We start from the raw sequence: 14,753 nt of genomic DNA on the forward strand, positions 1-14,753 counted from the left end.
AGTGAAAATTATAACTGAAGCATAAGCGTTTTAATAATGCAAGCAAAATGAAAGCCAAGCCTTCTGAACTGAACTCAGTTCTCCTGGGAACTGCTCAGAACAATTCGTTTAATGTTTGCCATGGATTGCAGCATATTTGATGCACATAAAATTTAAATATTTATTCATATACAAACCAAATAACCTACAAAACCTACAATAATTAAATCAGGTGTAAATTATGAACAAATGTTCAGTAAATTTAAGTAAATTAAATTTCCACTGAGCTTTGTTTTATTATAAATTAATCTGATTAGGTTGCAGTTTAATTATTTAATTATAGTCTTAATTTACCCCAGACTTTAAGTGATCTGTTTGGAAATTAGATACATCAGGTACTAACTGATACCATAGCAGCAAGTTTACAGTAACATGTTCCTGATAATAACATTCAACTAGCATTTTGGTAGCAGGATAAATAAATCTCTTAAAAATGTGTCCCTGTTCCTTTGGGTTGCCACATGAGGGAGGGGTCACAGCACTGTTTCGTATGGTTATGTGCCTTTGCCTCCATCACTGAACCTTTCTTTTCTGCCTTTCAGGGACTTCAAAAAGGCTGGCATTGCCATAGTAGGACCTCAGAAGAAGATTGTGAGCAGTATCAAGGCACTTGAAACATACACTAAGAATGGCCCAGTTCCTGTATGAAACCTACCATCCGCTTCGCCTTCAACTGATGAATTTAATGAAAAGAGGAACTGACATATAAAATATACCCTTAGGATTTATGTAAAGAATGAGTGATATCCCAACACCTACAGCATGTGCTTTGGGCTATAGAATGACCTTCTGTCGATGATCAGTTGCCTTATTTTTCACATACGTGAAAAGATGGATCCAGGGAATGATTGAAGCTGTATTTGAGGATTGGGCATCCATACTTGATGAATGTGTCCACAAATGCTAGCTAACTGGAAATCAAGGTCCACATAAACGGGTGATGACAACTATGAGAAAACGTGTCTATTTTCATCAGTACCAGCCTGTCCGCTGAAAGCCTGTAACAGTGGGGCATAAAACACCTTTAACATATCATAGGAAAGAACTGTCTGGATACAACAGTGAGATTCAGAGATCTCAAGGTAGCAAGTCATACTGGTGAAGGACTGGGATCATTCAGGGTGGATCTGTCTGTATGCTTCAGTGCACAGTAAGGTCATTTTAGGATGTGTAGGTCTGGCATAAAGAGAATCAGTGGTCTACAACCCGAAAAGCTTGTCAAAGCTCAGTTTGGAGGCAGGGAAAAACTGCGAAAGTGGATCTAGATGAAAAAGCACGAAATGTAGAGAAGGACAAGTGGGTGTCTTTCATACTAATCGGGTGCTGTTTGCAAGAATATGTCATACTGAGCAATAATACCATGCAAGCCCGCAATTATTTTCTGTGAATATAAGTGAGACCTTCTTCTTCAGTTCAAGGACGTAGCTCAGTGGCTGTTGCTATGCCCTTAGGAGTGCTGCATTCTGGAGAAGCATAAACCAGTCTGACGGCAAAACACCTGCTATAAGAGAAGGCCACACTTGCATGGCTCACTGTTGCAAAAAATAAAATAAAATCTGCAGAAAATGTATCTTAATACACTAATACATATATCAAGGGAAAATATGTCTATACTATTCACATCTGAACAAACAAGAGCATCTTAATCAGATTTTGTGCCATTGTTTTTACATTTTAAATGGTGTTTCTTCAGATAACCACATCGGGGTTTTCGCAGTCACAAAAGCAACAGGTGTCTGACTGCGATTCTTCTGAAATGTGCAGTTATCTTGCAGTTTTCTTGTACTGTACCTTGAAATTCATTAGTTATTCCATTGGTACCTACATATATCCTAATTAAGGACCAAATCTCCTCAAGATTGCTATCAGTTTATTATTTTTTTGTTTGTTTTTGATTGAGTACCTCAAACCCATCCTACATGTTACTACATACCATGAGTTTTTTGTGTGTGTTCATTCTCTTACTTAAGAATAAATCTTATATAAATTAATAATGTGGAAGTATATAAATTTAACAGGTCACCTGGTCTGCTAATCCAAGACCATAAATGAGGATGTCTTTTGCTTCTTACTAGAGAACAAGGAATTATAGGGTTCTCCCCCCCCCCCCCCCCCCACCCCCCAGAAATAGAAAAATTCTACACCATGTTGTGAATCTTTTATTTATCCTTTGAAAATGTTCAGGCTCACTGTAAAAAGGTTATATTGATAACTAAATCAATTAAATGTATATGGTGTCTTTTGATCTATTAAAATAGCCATTTTAAAACTCCAATATTTAACTTTCTCCACTGTGCACTATATAGGAAGTACTTTAGGCTCAGCAGACTATGAAATGTAAACTATGAGGTTTTTCAAAAATCAGTGTATGATACTGTTTCCACGCGTTCGGTCATGAGGATGTAGAAAAACGACAGTTCACCTTCATGTGATCATTGTAATGATTTTAAGTATTCATACTAATTTGCTGCACATAGTATCATCACTGGACAGCAACACGACTTATTTACCAGTTCCCGTTATCGCCGCAATTCTACTCGTCACGAAAGGAATGATGTCATGCGTATTCAGGAAGCGTTCACGCTCTGACAACGACTAACTAAATGCCCCAAACTTGTGCCATTTCAGAATGAATCACCCGGCTGCACTCAAACCGCTAGCAAAGAACGCTGCTCTTCGCGCTATTCGCGTGTACGTATGTAAACCAGCCACCGTAATGAAGGCAGCCGTAAGCTAGCGGTACTGTAAGCCATGGACATCAATTTGTACAAATGTTTGTATATATATATAAAAGAAAAAAATATTTGTGCAACCTTAAAAGAAAAAAATACTTTGTATTATATTTTTGTTATTTTGTATTGTATTTGTTTTTACATTTAAAATGCAATGATAATTTACATATTATTTATTTGTTAAAGTTTTGTTTTGTGGTATAGCGTAAGTTATGACATGGTCATGTGATGGTTTTTCAGTGTTTTGTACTTTATAAACAAGAATTTCAAAAGAGCAATATTATCATGGGAACCCTCCCCATCCTCTTTACCTTTATTTTATTTTATTTTTAAGAATTGTGTGCGCATGGATGTGTGTGTGTCTGTGTACCTGCGTGCAAACGTAGATGGCCTTCTACTAATGTAAAATGATTTGTAGTGGAAACATTTATATTTTTATAATAAACATAACAAAAATGATTTTTAAAGGATGAGAAACTGCCGAGAAATTGTCTCACTGTTCCTATTTTGCAATTCAGTTTTCAAAATAAGAGCAAACTCAATTAAAATAATAATTAGTAGTACTTCACAGTAGCTGTACATAAAAGGGTTACTTTATGTGAAATTGGTTATTTTCAATCCTATGCATATCCATATTTTATATTTTGTATGATTTAGCATTTGATCGACAGACTGATCTTTCCTGAGATAAGGTAATGTAAGGTATTGTGTTCTATTTTAAATCTTATTTGACACAATATCAGTCAGTAAGAATATTCACTGTTCAATGCATGATGATTTAGGTAGTTTTCAGATACCCTTTAATATGTTTTATGAATACAAATTTAGAAAATGGTGTTTTACACAATGCACATCGGGAAAAAAGACCTAATATTTAGGTTTTTAAAATGTTTAAATTGTTCCAGAATTATACTGCACTTTTTAATTGTTCGTGGAATTTTTGCTTAGGTGGACATGTTTTATTTATACAGATATAATGGTAAACTCATTTGCTCAGTTTTAATTTTAATGAGAATTAAAATGCATTCATTAAAATGTATTTTAAATAAAAACTATGTATTACAATTTAAAAGTAAATCGCAAATATTAAAGAACAACATTTCATATAACATTTATAATAAAGTGGTAACTGATTTTTTTTCATAAATGATAAAGCTTATTGTTGTTTATAGCTAATTTAAACAATAATTGCCGTGGTTTTTTTATGCTTCTGCTATAGGTCTCCAGCACATTATCACATTTTATCACGTCGGCCTGGCCTGTGTGTTCACTCCTCCTGTAGGCTCTCCTCTCCCATTACACACTTCAAAGCAAGAATTCTCCACATTAACAGCGAAATATGCTGACTTACTAATTCTGTCCTTTTAAGTAACATTGCTGCTGCACATGTTAACCAAGAGCAGATAAACCAATGATCTCACTCTTGTCGTCTGTATATTCCGTATTTATTTTTCCGATATTGCAACCCATAATAGATCTGGACCAGAGATTCAGATATACTTCAGGTTTTGGGTGGGGGGGGGGGGGGGGTGGTGTTAAATGCTGACCGTCATTAATGTTTTCTTTGTTTTATCTTATACATATTTGTGAAATTGAGCTTTGCTGCTAATTAATTGCCTTCTCTGGATTGCAGTTATTTTGATTTGAAATAATGAATTCGTGAACAGTGCCAGGCCAGTCTCAAAGATTAAATGAGATGTAATCCAGTTAGAATAAGCTACATCACTTTTTTAAAGCTCAGGCTTCTTCAGTTGCTTTACAAAGAAATGCACATACATCAGCCGACGCCACTAGTCACAAGGCAGGGTACACCCTGGGTGGGATGTCAGTCCATTGAGGGAGCATAAACACACAACCAGACACTTAAACAGGGCAGTTTGAAAAAACACCAATCTGCTGCATGACTTTGGGCTGCTGGAGGAAACTGCAATACCCAGAGGAAGCCCACACGAAACGCAGTGAACGTGCATACTCCACACACACACACGGGCTTGTAATTATATCATTGTGGGGACTCTCCATTCATTTCTATGGGGGAAATCTCTAATTGCAACATGACAATCTTAAGCCCTACATAGCCCTAACCTTAACTATAAGTAACCAAATAAAATACTAGACTTTTACGAGATTGTGGGGAACATTTGGTCCCCACAATGTAATATAACAATCCACACACACGCGCACACACACAGGATTCCAACCCCAAACCCTGGAGGTTTGAGGTGACATTGCTGGCCCCAATTACACTTGGACTCTTTAAAATGTACCTCATGTAGACCATCGCTTTGTGTGGCTTCAGGTATGTAGAGGTGCACAAATCCCAGGATAACAACCACTAATGCAGTTTCTATGGCTGTAAACAATATTAAAAGTTTCAGTATAGTGTTTTTCCAACACATATGGCCACCAGCTTTTCTTGCCTTATAAGCCTGTATGGTCTATGCACAAAATTTTACTTCTAAAGGAACCTTATTACAGAATCTTTTCAATGAAACATATCATACCATTCACTCTTTTGTTGGGAATCAGATTTATTGTAGCCTTTTAATGCAATTGATCTTTGAGTTCTCCAAGGAAGTCTAACCTGACTGTCCTGGAATGAAGGATTGCCACTGTACCCTGTCCCAAGCACTTGAGACAGACCAGATGTAGTCCTGCAGATGTGTCCTGATCAAGAGAGAAGTGAAAAAGATTAGGATGTCAAGCCAAAAGGAAGGACAATGAAAGAAAGATGGCGGATACTGCTTCAATTTGTTCTGGAATGATCTGCAGTCCATCTGCTGCTGAAATAAATCTTCTGATGAGTTCAGATAAACTACAAACCCATGAGACAGGTAAGGAGAGGGTACTGCTTGTTTTTTAGAAAGCATTTTGGAATCACACAAAATGCTGATTTAATCATCCAACTGAGTGTTTACCATCTTCATTTGTCACCTACGAGGCAAATTATTATTATCATTTTATTTTTCATATGTCATGAAATACTTGAAAGATTCCTCCTGAGAGTTTCATCATGATGGCAGAACTGGACCAGGAGACACTTTCCAGAATGGCAGAAATGACATGTTCTCTGTAAAGTCCGGTGCTCCTTCAGTCTCTCACTGTAATGCGTTCGCCTTCCCATTCTTCATTGAGATAAAAACAGCACTTCATTGTTTCACCACATTCACCCAAAATTCTGTCTACTGGTTTAAAAAGAGTCTGAGAAGGAGACAAACATTTGAATAAATTCACAGAAGTGTAAGAAGGAAATGACCAATTATTGTATCACCCCTAGTGATTTAGTTTTGATAAATAAGAAGATTTATAAAGAAAAGCATTTTTCCAAATGAAGGAAAATCTTCAGCTGTTTGACATGATCATAATAAAGTGTCTCCCAAATCAGTCTCTTAAAAGATATCCAGCTGTTTGCAGCTGCAGTACTGACCGTGACGCCATCTTGCAAATGCATAAGTACCTACCTCTCTGGGAGTCACAGCAGTCTTGTTGGTGTCAATCGTTGAATCAACTTCCTGAATAGGTCAGCTGTCCTCGATAAAGATTGAGGGTCATGACCCAAGGATACTGAGACTGTTATTTCATTCTGTGTCAGGGAGAAACATTTGTACTGGGAGACACTGGAAAAGTGTGGGTCATTTACATTTGTTTTTTTTTTTTTTGATCAATGGTAGAAGCTAATAGAAGTTGCCATCCATTTACAGTATATCACACAACTACTATTTAGAAGCTAAATTCTTGACATTTTGCTCAGCAATTTTCTTTTCTTTTTCTTTCAGTTAAAAATATTTTTGTCTTCCGAATACACAACATAGGGGACCTATTCAATTCTATGACAGTGTTCTGTAACTGACAAGCTATGGGCCAGAGAAGGCCTCCGGCCAGAAGCCACTGAAATCCTCCAGAAAACCCTCAGTCTCTCACAACCCCACTTTCTCGTGTCAGTCGCACTTTTTCTGAGCCTTTGGAGCAGTTTCCAAGACTAATGCTCTTACCTGTTCCTGACTCTGCAAAAGATGAACTGTTGGAATTACACTTGCGGTTAGTTTTATATACGGCAATGTATTCCTTGGTGCAAAAACTTACGATGAACTTCTTTACCATAGTCATGTTGGTATTTAAAAGAAAAGAATCCCTCAAAAAATAAATAATAATAAAAAAAAAGATTGACACTGTGCTAAAATTTGTGTATAGTGGAAGCTATTTATTCACAGCTGTATTTTGGTCATTATTTCATTTCTTACATTAAGCATGATGAGGAATCCACCTCCGGTTAGCATGGAGGAGGTGCAGCATTCCCCAGCCCTGAGAAGTCTTATTTCCGTCCATTACAACACGATTGTTTAGCTTGGTGCATACCAACATGGAGTCATTACCATGAAACCCTAAGCGGAACAACAACGATACATCATGTTGAGGGTACTTAAGAGTGGCAGATATTAAATTAACGTGTAATTGTGTTTGTCTTTCGCCGTTCACTTTAATGGTCACAGTCACTATGTCTAATGAGCAAAGGGGAGAACAGCTGGGGGTGTGATGTCTGATTTGTGTACCCACTTCCCCCCCCCACCCCCACCCACTCTATTTCATGCTAACAATTGATTTTAGGTAGAAGATGAGTGATTCCAAAGGCCTGCACCACATGTGACACTGTATGGTCTATGTACCTACTATGGAATCCTCACTGCCAACTGGTCTGCGTCACGGAGGAACTTTTCCTTTGCAGCCACACACTATTGGTGTATTTTGGTGTAGTAGTTTAGTATATTTTACAAAGGCCGATTTGCTAAGGGCATGTCTTCGACTTAAGTAAAATTACTCACTGTGTATTTCTATTGCTGTATTTTCCGCTGAGCTATACTCATAATTGTATTAAACATGGTAATATGATGCGTATCCTTTAATTCCTTGTAGGATTGCCCTCCATGACCATCTAATACTCTTGTGAGCATCACTGCCAAAATACACTGAGTGATCATATGTAGTGAACCCAATGAGTAGCTGGTAGACCTCTGGCTTGCTTTGCTATATGCCGAGACCATGGTCTCTGGAAGTAATCAATGACTTTTAAACTGTTTTCCATAAAGGTCATTCACTACGCAACCAACCATTGAGTGCTTTTGGGTCTTAGCATAGCGGTGTGCCATAGCCTATCCCAGTAAGTATAGGGCACAAGGATGAGCATTCTCTGGACAGGATGCCCGTGCTTTGCATGACATTTACAGTACGCATATGTCTTCATTCCTTAGCACAAACAAATACTGTGGGCAGTACATGTTTCTCAGTTTGGATTCCTTGTCATTGGATGCTACAATTTATTTCTCAATTACATGGACTCATCACAGCTTCACCAATCTCAGGTTCACAGGCAGGAATGTGACAGACAGTATTTACACAGATCATGTAAAAGTTCAAGCACATTTGTGGCAGTGGCATGAATAGGTCCGGGGACCAGGCCACATCTGGAAGCCAGGGGAATGCTGTGGATCTGGCTCCCTGTTGGTCACACCGGATGGTAGACAAAGACACTACTCAGCTGCCTGGAAGAGACATGCTGGGAAGGGAACCCACTAGAGCACGGCCATTAAACAGCCATAAAGGATGCCGGGGGAATCTGCCATAACTCACTTATAAAACAACACGGGGCATGAGGAGGCCCCGACCTCAGCACCACAGACGGATATTCATGCATCCCTGTAGGGCACAATGCAGAAGGACGATTGCTTTCATGTTTGGGTTACAAAAATTGTTCCAATGTGTTCCAGATCCATGATATCCAGTAGCACACAGAGATTTTTGTCCCAGTTTAGTCCCTTTTTATAATTAGTCTCCATTCGCTGTCCCATCCCAGTGCGTGGCCATGCTTCACAGACATTACCAAGTCTTTCCTTCTCCTGGCTATGAAATGCAGCCCAACCACAACCACAGTAACTCTTCAAGAATTTTTACAGTTGGATGGCTTTCAAATCAATTCCTGTATTTTTGCATCTTGATTTTCCTGCTTGGTTAGCACATGAGTAAGACTGCAAAATGAATAGCGACCACCCTAAAAGACCAAAGCGATTTTAATTTGGTGATATTGTGCTGTTTTCCAGATAAATCATTACTTATCTACAGTATATGAGCTTTAACAACCGCCATGTAATAGTTAAATAGTTAAATTCCTTTGGGGTTTAGAAAGATATTCTTTTAATCAAGGCCGAGAGACAGCACTGCTGCATTTGGCCTAGATTATAGCACAGAAACCATACAACCATACAACCATACAACCTAACAATGGGAGCTGAAATTTCATTGTTCTGATGTCAAAATCATTGACGATTACATGAAATGCATTCTTAAGATTAAGTCTTGTCATTTGTAAAGCACCATTAGATGAATCTCTACCTCCCACAGAAAAGGGTGAACCTCAGGGAAATTTTCAGCTTGTCTTTGTTAGTATCCTACACCAAGGTGGAGCTATTTATATCCCTGCTAATACCTACTGACATTTACAATTACTAGTCATTTTGATTCTGGGAGGCTTTTGCTTTACAAGTGCTGTTGATTGTCAAACACTGTTAGCCACTGTAAGATCATGGGCTGCTTTGAAAGCGTAGTGTATGGATTGGGGTCATTTTTTTTTTACAAACGTATTTAGGTGTTCAGTCAGAATACAGCTGTTTCCAAGTGGCAAAGGATGAAATTTCTCATTTTCCTGTTAATGAGATATCCAGAGAAAATGACAAAAAAGACCATGCCCTCTAAACCTGGAATCATGACTTTCTTATTTTGTGGTTTCCTGTTCCATCTTCCGGGCCTAAAATGGAGCCTAGAAATAAGCAAATTCACATTTTGGATGCTCATGCATGTATTACTATAGCAAAATATATATTTTTCATTAGTTATGAGCCGAATAGTATAATTGTCTTTAGAACAGAATAATGGGATTTAAAGTATCCTGGGCCCATATTGGCCATTATGAAGTCAGCTATTTCTAGGGCATCAAATTCCATGTTGATGTCTAACGCTATCATTTACCTTTGTGGCAGTAGCATGAAAAGGTAATTGTGTTAAGGATACAAAAAACATTTTATCTAGATTAAATTATCACATTAAGTCTTTATTTTAAAAATGTTATTGCATAATTAGTGAACTACTGCACCTAATGCTTCACTGAAGTTGAATATAAAAATGTACTACTGTAAGCTGTGACATAGCAGTGCCTGCAGTGAGAAGCCTGATCCCCCAATTCCAGCGTCCCGTTTAGCCTCATGAGCTCCGCTGTTAATTAAACACAAAAGGTGCCCAGTGGAGCTCAAACTGTGTGAAGTACATTTCAGAAATGCTTCTACGGAAGATCTCCTGGTAGAATCTCTGCATACGTTCCCTGAAGGGGGGGATTGAACTAATTCTGACTTGAGTGTGAAAATGATTTTGGAGTGCCCAGTGCATGTTGAAACTGAAGGAAATCCTGAAGCTAGAACAGAACCACATACTTCAGGCTTTATTTCCTAACACTGTCACTACAGTAACAAATATACCACTGTATGGATAAAAAGAGTATAATAAATGATTGATAATAGTCGGTAAAAAAAATAAGCAATTGAAAATCATGTCGTTATTACAGATCCATAATTAGTGGTGACTACTGAAATTTACTGAAAAATAATTTGGTTTGCTTTGTTACTCCATCAAGGTTTTCTATTTTGAGTAATTACGCATTCAGAATAATTACCTTCTTTAGTCTAATTATCTGATCCGTATTGTTTGAGACCAAATATAATTTGAAGAATATTTATTTTAATGAAAAATGCACTATGCACTAATTCCTTTTCATGTAACTTACAAAAAATGTATCTAGCTCCTGTTTGTAATTGGAGATGCAAATTCTAGGAATTTTCAGAGTGGGGAATTTTCCATGGGAATTTATGGGACTTATAAGGGAATCTTATATTGTTCTGTATATGTACATTTGTCAAACATAGTACACTAAGTATACTAATTTAAAATCTGAACACATATACATTTGCCTACAAACTGGGACGTATGAGGCTTGATGATGATGAAGGCAGAGTATGTTCAACCCGGAGAATCCATTCAAAGTCATAATTTTTTCGATCAAACAATCAGAATCCACTTCAGCTGAGGTGCTGGATGGAAGCTTCAGGTTTGTCTGAATTTCCACCAGTTTCTCCACCGGTACATTTGTGTGCCTCTTGCAGACTTTTTGTGTATATTGCCAAAGAGAGATCATTTGTGGCAGCTGATATTATAAGGATTCATAAGATTATTGCTACAATCAGTAACAGGTCCTTGGATGAGAAAAGACTCTTCCACCAGGTTGATGCTCAGTTACATCATCACATAATAAACTTTTACTAAGATATCAGTGACATCAACTGGCTAGCAAATTATTTCAAGAGGTGAAATAAGTTTGCAGTATTTCCAGTGTTCGGCAGAGTTTATAGTACACAGCACAAGTGTTGGATTTTAAACTGCAAAAAGTACGGCCACACAACAGATATCTTCTTACCTTCCTTATCCACAATATCTCCTTTTAAAAAAATTACTGTGGCTGCTGAACTTTCGCTTTCTTCACAGACACTTGAAGGGGAACCTTTATCTTTTCCATGATGTTGGCGAAACAGTAGAATGTGCTGTGTTCCACTAACACAGTCGACTTTGCTGTGCATTTGTTCGGTGTAGGTTGTCTGTTTTTGTAAGACTACCATATGATTGGTTGGACTTGGATTCATTTCTGTGATGTGTTTATGTTTTGGGCGCTATCAAACAGTGTTCTTTATTGACAGTTTATCGGTTTCTCATTTTATTATTATTTGTTTAATATAATGATAAGTCAATATATCATATATACTGCCCTGCATTATTTTATTTTATTATAGTCTAACCTTTTATTTAAAATAATAACAAAAATATGAATTTAATACAGCCTAGTCTCCCCATCTTATATAGACTTGACATGTGGTGCACCGGTAAGTGATCAAAAGTAGAAAGTAGTTTCCAAAACTGTACTCTCCAAAAAAAAAAAAAAAAACACACACACCAGTTACACAGTCATGTAAAAAAATTAAATAATATTTAGTTCTCTATTAATAAATATTAATATTGAATCATCTTTCAAATTATATCTGTAGATAAAGGTTATGTAATTGCTTCACCTATGCAAAAACAAGAAAGAAATTCACTTTAACCAAAAATGAACTATGATACCAATCCAAATTGAGAATAAAATTAGGACACCCTATGGCCTAATAGCTAGTATTTTCCCTGAAATAACCTCAACTGGCAGAAAGTTTTCCCCACTCTTCAATGCAGAATTCCTTAAGCTATGTGATGTTTGAAGGGCGTCTTGCAAATCACCCCACAGCATCTCAATAGGATTCAGATCTGGGCTTTGACATTGCCAATCCAGACCTCTCCATTTCTTTCTTCCATCCATTCCTTGGTAGATTTCCTGGAATGTTTTGTGTCATTGTCATGTTGCGTGATCCACCCCCCACTTGAGGTTCAATTTCTGGACAGATGGTCTCACATCTTCCTGAATTTATAGTGGATTCTATGATGGTGAGCTGGCCAGGTCCTGCTGCAGTAAAACAGCCCCAAACCAAGACATTTCCACCCCCAAGCTTCACAGTTGGTCTGAGGTTCTTTTGCTCAAAAGCTGTCTTTGGTAACATGTCCTGTTACTGTGTCCAAATAATTAAATTTTAGATTAATCTGTTCAAAGCACATTGTTCCAAAAGTCCTGGTCTTTGACTAGGTGGTCTCTGGCAAACTTCAGTCTTACCCTGATTTTTTTTTGACAGCAAGGGTTTCCCCCCTTGCACACCTCCCGTGTAAATCAAACTTGTGCAGTCTCTTTATGATGGTAGATACATGTACCTTGACATCAACTGTGGCAACAGTTTCCTGTATGTCTTGTGATGACATTTTAGGATTTTTGGAAACTTCTTTCAGCACTGCGGCCTGCTTTTGGGCTGAACTTACTAGAACAGCCTGACCTGGCCATTTTTTAAATATATGTTCTCCACTTGTAAATTATTTTCTGGACAGTGGAATGGCTGATCCCAAACTCTCTTGAGATCATTTTATATCCCTTCTCCGACTCATATGCATTTGCAATCTTCTTTCTGAATGCTTCAGAGAGCTTCTGGATGTCACCATAGTGATACCACTCAGTTCAACAATCAAGAGCAAACTAAACTAAAATTCTGTGGTTTAAATAAGACAGGCTCCACCAAAAACATTTTCACCTGATGTGATGCACCTGAATCTAATTCTAGGCATTTTACATACAGTAGTAATGAATGTGAGGGTGTCCTAACTTTTCCCTCAGTAAAACTGGAATCTTAATTTATTTTGTTAAATAAGTGAATTTGTTTCTTGTTTTAATAATAATAGACACTTTATTGATCTCCATGGGAAGATTTTCCCACCTGGTGCAGTACCAAAGGATGGGGGTTAGTGGTCTTGCTCAAGGACCTGCAGATGAACAGTAGCAAGGCTGGGCTCAAACCAATGACCATCTGATTACAAGTGAAGTGGCTTAGCTTACTGAGCTACACCATGCCCCCAGTTCTTGCATCGGCAATGCAATTACATCAGGTTTGATACTGATATGTGGCTATTTCTTAATAAAGAACTAAATATTTAATGACGTGTCCTATTTTTTTCACAACTGTATATTCCCAGGTTAAAATTTCCATGGAAAGTTTCCAAAAATTTACCCCTTTGCATCCCTACTTGTAACTTTTATATCTGGGTAAGGTTCTTTTCATTTATTTAGCTATGCATTGACATATAGCTTAATTTGACCTGGTGTGATTGTTGTTGTGTGGAATACATTTAAAGGAGTTCTTGCGCGGTAATTGTTATTATTTATAAACTGTCTTTGTGACAAAAGGACAAACAGCACTGCAATAAGAGAGGAGACAATGCAAGTCAAAAGACAATGAAACGGGGAGTGAAAGGATAAATGGGTGGTGCATTGGGGAAAGATGTACAAACGGCACTAAGGTAAACAGTGAAGGATATCTCAAGCCAGAACCCACAAACATTGGCTTAAGAGGCCAGAGCCTTAACCATTAGGCCACGGTGGCTACTTTTGGATAGCTACTATAAACATGTCAGGAGTTTACACTGCAGACCTTTTTCACTGCTCGTAACAAAAAATAAAACTCATAGATCATGTTCTCTTACAGAAAATTGTCTAAACAGTGCCTCTACTTCCTGAGGTGGCTGAGGAGTGCAAGACTTCCACCCCCATCCTCACCACATTCTGCAGGAGCACTATAGAGAGTGCTCTGAGCAGCTGCATTACTGCCTGCTTTGGGTATGGAAAGTCCAGGAACACAAGTCCCTGCAGTCGATAGTGCATGGAACAGGAAAAAAATCACTGGGAGCTCCCTCTCCTGCATCAAGGACACATTCCCCGAACACTGCACCCATAAAGCCTCCAGCATAATCTCTCCCCCCCCCCCCAACCACACACACCCTTCCCATTGACTTTGACTTTTTATCTTGTTCCCCCCTGGCAGAAGGTACAGGACCATCCAAACCGTTCCTGCCATCTTCAGCATCAGCTTCTTCCCCAAGGTTGTTGTGACACCAAATGCACTGCTGCCCATTTCACCCCCTACCCATTCCTGGAAATACCACCCCCCCCACCCCCACCCCCCAAATTGGCACTGGTAAATTTATCGGATTATTATTTATCTATTTATCTAGTTCCACTATATTTATTTCACCCTTTTAATGCTGCTATATTTATTGTTACATACACAATGCAGTACTGTATGTATACAAACCCTTATCTTTAACCCCTCTATTTCACACTGTGCAATATTTTGTACTTTAAGTCCTGTGAAAATCTGCCGGCACCCATTTGTGTCTTTTCGGCAGCTCTCTGGTTAAAAAACCAACAACAATTTAAAATAAAAAAATAAATAAAATGAGTATGTATCTTAATTTACAGCCAAATTT

At 37.9% G+C, this 14,753-nt stretch overlaps 1 protein-coding gene across 3 annotated transcripts in view; it reads left to right on the forward strand.

Moving 5' to 3' along the window:
- Positions 1–3,095, forward strand: part of LOC125706032 (ephrin type-A receptor 3-like) — a 74,920-nt gene extending 71,825 nt beyond the window's left edge. For 2 of the 3 annotated variants that reach the window (XM_048972468.1, XM_048972476.1), the window contains exon 17: positions 582–3,095. In XM_048972468.1, the coding sequence (XP_048828425.1) occupies positions 582–687 (106 nt within the window). In that variant the 3' untranslated portion in view covers positions 688–3,095. The remainder of the gene's footprint in view (positions 1–581) is intronic. The other variant, XM_048972484.1, reaches the window with a different exon arrangement.
- The last annotated feature ends 11,658 nt before the right edge of the window (positions 3,096–14,753 follow it).

Source organism: Brienomyrus brachyistius, chromosome 1, assembly GCF_023856365.1.
Source record: "Brienomyrus brachyistius isolate T26 chromosome 1, BBRACH_0.4, whole genome shotgun sequence".
Lineage (NCBI taxonomy): Eukaryota > Metazoa > Chordata > Actinopteri > Osteoglossiformes > Mormyridae > Brienomyrus > Brienomyrus brachyistius.